At 37.9% G+C, this 11,540-nt stretch overlaps 1 protein-coding gene across 2 annotated transcripts; it reads left to right on the top strand.

Moving 5' to 3' along the window:
- The first annotated feature begins 2,002 nt into the window (after window positions 1–2,002).
- On the top strand, window positions 2,003–11,362 carry LOC113063812 (E3 ubiquitin-protein ligase RNF14). Of its 2 annotated transcripts, none has more exons than XM_026234147.1 (8): window positions 2,003–2,121; window positions 3,381–3,541; window positions 3,625–3,755; window positions 4,370–4,867; window positions 5,732–5,960; window positions 6,043–6,215; window positions 8,061–8,191; window positions 9,963–11,362. In XM_026234147.1, the coding sequence occupies exons 2-8, from the start codon at window positions 3,391–3,393 to the stop codon at window positions 10,021–10,023; spliced, it is 1,374 nt and encodes a 457-aa protein (XP_026089932.1). In that variant the 5' UTR covers window positions 2,003–2,121; window positions 3,381–3,390; the 3' UTR covers window positions 10,024–11,362. The 2 variants fall into 2 exon arrangements, with proteins under 2 accessions (XP_026089932.1, XP_026089933.1); XM_026234148.1 differs by lacking the exon at window positions 2,003–2,121 and adding an exon at window positions 2,410–2,562.
- Window positions 11,363–11,540: the final 178 nt, after the last annotated feature.

The following is an 11,540-nucleotide window of genomic DNA, read 5'->3' as shown; positions in this document are numbered from 1 at the left end:
CTTTGGGACAATGGGATAAATTACAGCAGATCTCTATGACAGAATAACTGAGTTAACACCTGTTTCTATTACATCCTTTACATTTTACACTAATAAAGAGGCATTTCTATTTTATGTGTGTTGACCTACGGTCATAAGGTCAAAGACTGCATTAAGAAATGAAAATAACTGTAGCTTCACTTGTTAATCATGTTAACATTTTCTGATCGAGGTCCATATTCTGGTTAAGCATCTGTTCTGGCGTTTACATAATAACCAGCAATTGAATCTGACAGGTTTTACTGATGACAATGATGGAGCAGGACTGCCTTTGTTCACATCATTCAAAACAAATGATATTCTTGGGTAGGAAATCAGTTAATATGCATCATTTTGTTTATCTAAAGATGCACTGCTGAAGACTTCTTCTTTTAACTTTAAAAGAATACCAGCGCATAGAAAAAAAATGCCATGTTCTTGCCCCTTCATCCAATTAATTTTTAATGAGAGCTTGAGACTTTCGGAGAGAAGTCTGGTTTAGTTGAACTTTGTTCAAACAGGGAGTGACTCTCAGTTGGTTCAGTTTTTCAAAACAATGAATAAACTAAACCAATTTCTTTCAATGTGGTCAAAACAGCAGTGTTTTTTTCTGAGAGTGTTTTTTGTACACTCTCAGAAAAAAAGGTCCAAAATTTGTCACTGGTGCATTACCTTTTCAAAAGGCACACTTTGTACCTAAAGAGTCCAAATTGGAATCTAAAAGGTCCAAAAGTGTCCCTTTTGAAAAGGTACCGCCCCAGTGACAGCTTTTGTACATTTTTTTCTGAGAGTAGGCCTTGTTTTGTGTGTTATGGAGGGCTTAGCTAGTTGTGCCAATAATTAGCTACTACTACTTCTACATAAAGACATGTAGGCACTGGTTCCTGGGTTAAGTTAGACTGCCTCCTAGCGGCGAAACACTGAAAATGTGAAAGGTTTTCGGAAAGTAAACCATTAGATTCATCCACATAGAAAAGCAGCAAAAACACACCTGATGTAAAACATACCTTCCTCTGCATGTCACCTAATTTAGTTTCAACTAGACTCAATACATCTAATATGTCATGACAGGATTGGAAATAATACCACAAGTTCCTGGACCCCAACTATGAAGGTAACCAATGGACCAAGATATAATATAAATAATTGATTACATAGACACTGTTTTAAAGTACTATGCATAGAATTAAAAATAAAAAGAGAAATGGATCTATCATCCCTTACGGTTTCTGTAAGATATTGTACTGAATAGTCATTTGCAGCTATTGTATATTTGCCAATACAGATATCTAGTGAGGAAGCACCTCTCTCCAGAAGACGCACAGGCTTCAAGAATAATTGAATTAACTCTGTCACGTCTGGTTTGAGCTGTACTCCAGGATAGGATCCAGTCAGTCAGTACAGAGGATTCAGAACAACTTCTCTAATAACCAAGGCATTTTACTAGCTGTATTTTGTTTGTTTCTCTCTCCACAACGGACCGGACTCATCAGGTTGCGAGATCCAGCGGTGCTTACAAGAGAAACTAGGACACAGAGGACACAGAGGATACTCGCCACAGGTTTGTTTGTGACGTTAGGCACTTCATTAATTTAGCTACCTCAGGGTTTCTTCTTTTTCTGTGAGTTTGTTTTTATTTGTTTCTTGAGCAGAACATAAGACAAAATATATAGAATGATGACACCATAAATAAAAAACAAAAGGATTGTCTTTTTTGCATTGCTCGATCAGACTTAGGCTCAGAAGTTCACACGATGAAGGAAACACTTTGAATTCAAATGACTCTACTAGTTCCCAGGGACCTTTTTAGATTTGTGAAAAATCTGTTGAATAAAGATACATGAGTGTTCAGTATACTGTGAGAAATATCTAAAAGATATGGGATTAATAAACAGGATCTAAGAGTGAATACATAAATTGTTTTATTTCTCATTCCCTCAACATCACTGCTCCACACTCCATCTCAGTAGGTGGCAGAATCTGCACCAAAAGCGGGTTTGCCAACCGGAAGCAGCAGCAGTCTGTCAAACACAAGCTCCTCCCATCCGGCCTGCTGTGAGACTGCAGTTGTCAACTGTAGAGCTGCTTTGGGAATAGAGAAAGGTACGTGTTTTATAAGTTTATATCTTAATCTGTCACAATTCAGATTAAAAAAGGAAAGAGCCGATTGTAGGGGGACACAGCGCGGTAAAGTTATTAGTGTCAGGCTCGATATTCACTGGATATTCTGCTGTGCTGTGTAAGGGACCGTCTAAAAACTCCACCCACGGTACAGAACGTAAGCCTTGTCCAATACTTAATACAACAGTGGTGATTGGATTTTTTGAGATGGTCCCTTACATGGGCTTTGATAGTTAGAGTATTCGTGAGTATTGAAATACGGCTATAAGAAGCGGGTTCGTAAACAATAGTTGAATATTGTTTAAACTTACTGCGGTATTGGTATCTTTGCGGACTGTCACCTCTCCAGAACAGAAGGAGAAATAACGTGAATCGAACGAAGCTGTTTGACAGTGTTTATCACGTTTGTTAACATTAATCTAGGTTAGTACATCGTGTTTGCGCATGTGTTTTCCTTTGGATGGAGTCGGAAATATAGTAGTTATAAGTTTCAAACACGCGTGGTCAAACAAGACCTATTAACAAGTAGAAAATCATCGCCTTCTCTGCCCTTGAAGTATAAACGATTTATTTCGTGAAGAAAACATATATACTTTTGAGTCTGCAGTAAGCTTTGGGACAATACTTCCACGTCATTCATTTGTGCTCTGTCACATAGTTATGATACACCATAGCATAATCCGGGCTGTCAATCATCCTGTCACACTTAAAGGGACAGTTTACCAAAAAAGTTCACCCTCAGGCCAGCCGAGATTTAGGCATCTTTCTTGTTATAGCGATAGTTCACCCAAAAATGAAAATTTTAGCTCCCCCCCTCAAGCTATCCTAGGTGTATATGACTTTCTTCTTTCAGACAAATCCAATCTGTGTTATGTTTAAAAACATCCTGGCTCTTCTAAGCTTTATAATGGCAGTGAATGGGTGTAATTTTTCAGTAGTCCAAAAGACGTCAAATAAAGCGCATCCATCCATAATAAAAAGTGCCTCAAACAGCTCCATGGGTGTATCATGAAGCGAATCAAAGCATTTTTGTAAGAAAAATATCATATTTTAAAGTTTATAAACCATAACCTCTATAATGTGTTGGTGTACAGTCATTCATTCCAGGACGTAGAATCCACTTCTACTAGTGACTTATAAAAAGCTGTTTATTCTTATGTTTGTTTTTTGAGTATTTCCATTTCTCCAGGGGCTCTACGAAGCATAAACATAAATGTTGCTTGATTTCATATTAATCTCAGGAATGTTCCAATGTCAGCCGACCAGGAAGCACAGGAGGATGAACTGCTTGCTCTAGCGAGCATCTATGATGAAGACGAGTTTCGCAGAGCCGAATCAGGAAAAGAGGGCGAGATTCATCTGTGCCTGGAGCTTCCTCCGAGCTTCAAACTGCTAGTTAAGGGTGAGACTTTATAAGCAGGAGTTCAGACTTTGTTCTGACATCATAGAGTTCTGACAACGCTAGAATTATGTCTTGATTTACAGGACAGACCTCCACAGAGCATCATGTATCATTTCTACCTCCGCTGGTTCTGAGTTTTGAGTTCCCGGCTGACTATCCTTCAGCATCAGCTCCGCTTTTTACTATAAGCTCCAAATGGCTCAGGAGAGCCCAGGTGAGTCCTGTTTAGTAATGCTATTTATGTATTTTGCTTTTTTATTGTTCTAATTCATTGGTTTTGATTTGGTGGTATTGAATCAAAAGGATGCAGTTACTCTGTAACAGTCAGATCAGCAACCAGTCGATTAAAGTTTCACCCTAAACTTTTGTTCTAGTTGTATAAACTATTTCCTTTAGACATACATCACTTCACTACATTTATGACAATATTCTTTGTATTATATTCCCTTTGCATCAAACTAGTTAACGCCAATGCGAGGGTGTTTCTAACACAGCGTCTCTGGGAGCGAACAGACTTTCCTTTTATTTAAACATCTAATTTAGTGTAAAAGTTTTTTTTTTACCGAAGAATAGTTAACCGAAAAAATAAAGGTTATCATTTTCCCACCATTACTGTCATCACAAAATGAAAAGTTATTTTCCCAACTATCCCAAAAGTGGATGGGAACCAGAGGATCATAGCAGCTTTGACTCTGGTGCATGCTGTTGTTTTTGGGGGGAATCGTTTTGTTCAGCTAGTGCAAGTCTGGGAGGATATTTGGGAGAACAGCCAGTGTATTTGGTGATCTGCTATAGCATTGTGATAACCTTCTGCTCTCTCTCCATCAGATCACTGCACTTTGCAGGAGACTGGACGAGCTTTGGGAGGAGAACCAAGGCAACGTGGTTCTTTTTACCTGGATGCAGTTTCTAAAGGAAGAGACCCTAGACTTTTTGGGAATCCAGTCACCGCTGGAAATCCAAAGCCTTGAGAGCCAGCCTCAGTGTGAGTCTGGCCCAAAACAAGCTGTAGAAGTCCCCGGGGAAAAAAGTAAAGATTTAGACGCCAGAGCCGTGCAAGAAGTCGACGCTCGCACAGACATACTGACTCAGCTGCTGGATTTTGACGAAGCTCAGAAGCAGAAGGTGTTTGATGGGAAGGTGTTCTGCTGCGGCATCTGTTACTCCGAGAAGCTCGGATCCGACTCTCTGCTCTTCAAAGAGTGTCAGCATGTGTACTGCAAGGCCTGCATGAAGGAATACTTTCAGATCCAGATTAGAGATGGAAAAGTCCAGTGCCTTAACTGCCCTGAACCAAAGTGCATGTCCATGGCCACTCCTTCACAGGTATCTTCTGTCTGCTCTCGTGTGATTGTGCTTTAGTGTGTGAGTATGGATAGGTTATGTAGGACTCGGGCGCACTTGAAAGGACAGATGACGGTTTATATTTCCCACATTTTTAAGTTGCCAGTGTTGATTTATAGAAGACACACAAGAAGATAACTCCGCTTTTCTTCAGTCTTTTCTGCATATAGTACTGTTCAGAGACTACTGAGCTTTCTTTTGGATCTGATCATGCCTGAACTGAAAAATACCACAAAATTATGTCAGAATGCCCACTTTGACGAGCATCCACAATCCTCTGGGAGAAAATCTGATGCATGTCAATGTTTTACATCTATGCATTCGGTTTTAATGTGTGCGGTGTCATATACATGCAGCTGTCGTTAATGTTAATCAAAAAGAGAAAAAGATACCATCTGAATCACTTCTGTCGTTTTAAAAGCATTAATCTGTTTTGATCTGTCTATCAGTGAAGACTGTGGGGTGTTTGATTAATCAGTTTCTGTAGGATTTCTCCACTATTTTATTTCATGTGCATCTTTGTTTTATTTATTTTTGCCATTTCTTGTAATTTGTCATAATTTTATTACTGACCGATTATTTGTCTTATTTGTAAATTAGTAAGGCTAGTAGATTTTCCTGTGATACGGTAATTAGATTCGCAAATTGCTAAATTTGACTTGAAACTAGTGGTGTGTGATATTGACAGATATAGAAAATGTTGACCCTGTCTTAATGAGTTATTAATTGACTCATTCATTCAAAGGATTCATTCAAAATGCCTGATTCAGAATATAATTGAGCCCTGTTATGACTGTGTATTCTGAATATGGTTTTATGACTGACATCAGTATGTTCATATAACAGGTGAAACTTCTCGTGGGCGAAGATGAGTTTGCACGCTACGATCGTCTCCTGCTGCAGTCGAGTCTGGACCTGATGGCGGATGTGGTGTATTGTCCTCGTATGAGCTGCTGTATGGCTGTGATGGTGGAGCCTGACTCCACCATGGGCATCTGTCCCGCCTGCAGATACGCCTTCTGTACCCTCTGTAAGAGGAGCTATCACGGCCTCTCTCACTGCATAGTGACTGCTGGTAAGATATATTGGATATAGGATGCTCATTGACCTGTTTGTTTCTCTCTGTAGAGATCATAAGCTGTGCCTTTCTTTAACAGATGAGCTTCGTAATTTGCGGGATGAGTATATGTCTGCGAGTGAAGAGGGGAAGAAGTTCCTTGAGAAGCGTTTTGGTCGGCGGGTCATTCAGAAGGCGGTGGAGGAGTCTTTCAGCACAGACTGGCTGAAGGATAACTGTAAACAGTGCCCTTGCTGTGGCACTAATATACAGGTCAGTACTAAGGATGTGTGCATTAGGGGCCGTTCACATATCGTGCCTAAAAACGCGTGGAAAACACTAGGCGCGCCGCTTTTTCCTTCTTTCCAAAGCGCTCGGACAGAAGCGCTCCTGAGGCGTCTGCCTTTGCAAAGCATCCATGACGTGCTCTCTCCATGAAGACGCGGAAATTTCAGCAAAGGATAAATGGATTTGCAGCACAAAAAATCGCTCTGCTACTAAATTTATTTCAAAATGGCAATACATATACAGCTATGATCAGCTGTTCCTTCATCTTGGCTGAGTTTTCAACGTTGTTACGGGAAAGGATGAAGCTGATTGGTTAGTTCTTGTCACATGACCCGCGGTGCGCTTGCGGCTTTCTGAAAAGTTGAGATGTTTTTAACTCGATGCGGTGCAGACGTGCCTGGAAAAAACGGACGGGTCACACCGCGACCGCGTCGCTTCCATTATGAGTGTACAGGCCGCGCGCCTACATTGGAAATGACGAACTTGTGCGTGCAAAAGACGCGAAATGTGAACGGCTGTTTTACCAGAAAACCTTTGAGGTTGTTAAAGTAAAACCACAATATCATAAAATGTTTAATCAGAGCAACTGAGAAAAACCTGCCATGTACAGCCTAAGACTTGCAAGATGAAAAACCATTTCAATGCAGCGTGTGAGAAGAACACTAGACAAGTATTGCCTTTATGTTGAGACATCTCAATGAATACCAGTTCATTTGTGTAGACTTGTGGAGCTCTGAGCTCAATGTTTTATGGAGTGATGTGACCAAACTGGAACTTTCTGGACCCATGGATCAGCGGTGTGTGCTGCAAAACAGACAAAGCTCATAATCAGAAGAACATCATCTCCATCCTCAAACTTGGAGGTGGATCAGTCCTGTTATGGGGTTTCTTTAGTGTAGAAGGAAGTGGAAATCATGACTGTATGAAGGACATCATGGATTCTTTAAAGTGTCAGGCCATTTTGACAAGAATTGTGATGCCTTTGGTGTAAAGACTGAAGCTGATGGTCAATGGACTTTCCTGCACAAGTACACGTCCAAATCTACTTCTGCTTGGTTCAGGGATCAGTCACAGAATGTTCTTGAGTGGCCTGTTCAGTCTCCAGGCTTAACTCTCATTTCAAATATCTGGTTGAATTTAAAGAAAGCAGTGGCAGTGTGAAAACCAAAGATTATCAGTGATCTGGAAGCTTTTTCAGGTGTGGAATGGGCCAAGACTGTAGTAGAGAGGTGACAGAAGCTTCTAACACTTACAGACAGCATTTACTGGTGATTTTGAAGAATAAAGGATTCTGCACAAAGGGGGTTGAGTAATTTTGAACATGAATGTTTAGAGCCAGTTTGAATTTTATAATGAATCTCTCAAAAGTTTATTAACAAACTTTCTCTAATACTTTACTGATGCCTTTGTTGAATTATTTTCATAAAATGATGTTCTCCGGAGCAAAATGTATTGTAGGTCAAGGGGTTTTAATAATTTCATCCAATTTAAGGTCATTATATTTAATTTTCCAGTCATAACTTTTCAACAAAGATGAATAATCAAAATGGAATAGTTTTGGTCCAGTAATTAAGACCTATTAGTGGAAAACTACCAGTCACTGATATAGTAGTAGTAAATATTATCATATACACCTATTGAATTTTTTTTTTTTTTTTTTACCTGGCATTCAAATTAAAAACTGCCTCAGAAATCTCTATAAATCATTTAATTGGAGAAAAATTGTGGGAACCCTCCACAAACTGAGATCTTGTGTGTTGTGCAGAGGTGCGCTCAGACTCTCAGAAAGATGTGCTTGAATGACTCTTCTGATTGTTCCCGTTCCTGTAGAAGGTGCACGGCTGTAACAAGATGACCTGTTCGTCCTGTCAGAAGTACTTCTGCTGGATCTGTCTGGGAGCTCTCAGCAAGGTGAACCCCTACAGCCACTTCAACAACCCCGGCTCGCCCTGCTATAACCAGTGAGTACCGTCTACAACGAGCCCTTGAATGTGTTTCAGAGCTAGCTCCAGTGCATGCACAGTCTCACACGCACCCAACACTTAAGACATAACCGAAAGAGAGCTTTAACGCTCATGCTGAGACGATGCTCTTCCATAACTAAGAACTGCACAGCATTTGGGAAACTCAGCAGGCATCTAAATCCATCTTCAGTCCTGCAGGTGCTGCTGTGTTAGTATCTGCAGTGTGTGCGCTAAAGAGACGGTGATGAAGAAGTTGGTGCTGATCTGTGTGTGTGCAGACAGTCTGTTCATGACCCCTTTAATAAGACATGGGCCTCTTTATAAGGGATACGATCTCTCACACCACCTATGTGTCCGGTGGCAGGTTACTTGAAATGTGTGTTTGCCCAACAAACGTTTTACACTTAAAGTTCCTGTGGCTCAGTGGTAGAGCATTGTGTTAGCAGTGCAAAAGGTCATGGGTCAAATTCCCAGGGAACACACATACTGGTAAAAAAAAAAAAAAATTGCTTTGTAAAAAAGCGTATGATAAATGTAAATGGTAAATTTCAGGGTAATTACGTACTACAGCAAATTATTTTCTGAACTTTCACTAATTTATGCTCCAGAGTTAAAGCAATAAAAGATAAAACTTGTTTGTTTTTTTTACCCCACAAATCTTTAACCATCCTATTATGTGCAAATTTCAACCAAGTTTTTAATGTGTGGAGACAAATTGACTACAAATATTAAAATAAATCAATATATTACCAAAATTGACAGAATTTATTATTATTTACTTACAGTACAGACCAAAAGTTTGGAAACACTACTATTTTTAATGTTTTTGAAAGAAGTTTCTTCTGCTCATCAAGCCTGCATTTATTTGATCAAAAATACAGAAAGAAAAGAAATATTGTGATATATTATTACAATTTAAAATAATTGTTTTTAAGTTTATATTTAAATGATCATTTATTTCTGTGATGCAAAGCTGAATTTTTAGGATCATTATCACATGATCCTTTAGAGATCATTCTAATATGATGATTCATTATCAAAGCTGGAAACAGTTCTGCTGCTTAATATTTTTTCAGAACATGTGATACTTTTTTTAGGATACTTTGATGAATAAAAAGTACAAAAAAAAAAAACAAAGAAAAAAAAAGAAGCTATGTTTTTAAAATATTAATATTTTGTAATAACAATATACACTACTGGTCAGTAATTTGGGGTCAGTCATTTTTTTTTCTTTGTAAATAAAATCAATACTTTTATTCAGCAAGGATGTGTTAAATTGATAAAAAGTGACAGTAAAGAAAATATATTATTAGAATTTTTACTTATATTTTGAATAAATGCAGTTCTTTTTAACCTTTTATTGATCAAATATATTAGACAGCAGAACTGTTTCTGACACTCATAATAAATCAGAATATTAGAATGATTTCTAAATGATCATGTGATCGACTGATGTTACATGTGACACTGAAGAATGGAGGAATGATGCTGAAAATTCAGCTGCGCATCACAGGAATAAATTATTTTTTAAGTATATTCAAATAGAAAACTATTATTTTAAGTTGTAAGAATATTTCACAATATTACTGTTTTTTCTGTATTTTTGATCAAATAAATGCAGGCTTGATGAGCAGAAGAAACTTCTTTCAAAAACATTAAAAATAGTAATGTTTCCAAACTTTTGGTCTGTACTGTACCTGTTTGATTAAAGGTTGATGAAGTGACTGGCACACTTGCTGACTGTTTATTCGTGTATTTTCTGCTCTAGATTGTTTCAAGGAGTGGAAATGGACGAGGAAGAAGGCTTTGGGAGCGACGAAGATAACTGACCCACTGTAAATGAAATGTTTAAAGGATGGCAGTGTTTTCCTGCACATCAGTGGATCAGAACCCCAAGCCCAAGACCTGACCACAGTATCACCCATTTTTTAGCAATATATATATATATTTTATTTGCATTTTTTTGCAATTCAAATTCCAGTTCACAAGCATCCCTTCAAATAGTTTTATTATAGATTGTAAACGTTTTCACTGCTACGTACAGCCATGCAGGAGATCACCCCATATATCCTCTATCTATATAGTTAATGAATTGGTTTTCTTTAATGTTACCATCTTTTCAGAAGATGTAATGTTTATATAGGGATCCTCAGCTATTGCTGTCATTGTTAATAATGTACATGTCATCCTTTGGACAAAGGTGGATGGATTTAGCAGGAAAATAAATGTTAAATGAGTTCTTGGGGCATGAATACTGTCTTTGATTGGGTGACACATTATCAAGATTTTAGGTTATAGTTATTAAACATGTAGAGGACTTTATTTAATATATTCAAGCTAAACAAACTGCACGTGCTGAAATAATTCTGCTGGCACTGCACAGTACAGCTATTTCCATATTAGTGTGTGCATTGGTTATTATTATTAACTAACAGAATTCTGTGTAAAGACACAATGTCACATAAGAGCCAGACTGAATTAATACATGCATTGGACAAAAGGTAATTAAAGACTTATTTCTGGATCAATTTAGGCAGAATGGTTAACAAATGACCCATAAATACAATAGCATATTAGTTTTTGACCAATAGGTGGCGCTGTCTCTAAACTGATGCGGTGTTGTCAATCTTTAAATCAATTGAAACGTTTGTGAATCTCTCTGTAAATGCAACAAAAACTAAGGCCAAGACATGCATAAATACAGCTTTTACAAACCCAGTTCAAATGCTTTATGGAATTGAAAGTATAATATATTAAATGCAATTAATTTATCAAATTCCATTAAATTTGAAGTGTCTGTGTAACGTTTTCTTAATTTGCAGGGTTTTTTTGTTTTATAGAGGTCTAAACAAGTCAATAAAAGACTATTAACAACTGTTAGCATTGTTTATTACAAAAACAGGATGTTTTGGTGTGGGGTGACTCATGTGTCTCAGTTCATCTCCAGTTGTGTGCACCGAGCACTGAGTTTGTCTACTAAAGAAAGAAAGCTGTGGACTTTTGCCTGATGTTGGCTGGAAAACGGTTTATGGTGTTTGTTTGGTTCTTGAAAAGCTGTAATAAGGAAGTGTTTTATATCCGGGAGGTGTTTTTGGACTTTGTGAAAAATTGAAATTATGGAATGTAGGAACGTTTATGGGGACTGGTTGATATAAATCAATATATGTTTTCCGTTGTTGTGTGTTTTTTTTTTTTCAAGGTTTTTTTGTTTATTTATTTATTTTTCATCCTGTCTGGGGAATGATCAGGTGAGTTCTGTCTTTGTAAAGAAAAATAAAAAAAGTAAACTGGGTTTAACCTCAAAAGATATGTTCTACCAAAACATTTTTTTTACACAAAAAAGCTG

Source organism: Carassius auratus, chromosome 46 (genome assembly GCF_003368295.1).
Source record: "Carassius auratus strain Wakin chromosome 46, ASM336829v1, whole genome shotgun sequence".
Lineage (NCBI taxonomy): Eukaryota > Metazoa > Chordata > Actinopteri > Cypriniformes > Cyprinidae > Carassius > Carassius auratus.
Note: the sequence above shows the minus strand (reverse complement) of the source record. Positions and strands in the feature narration are given on the sequence as shown.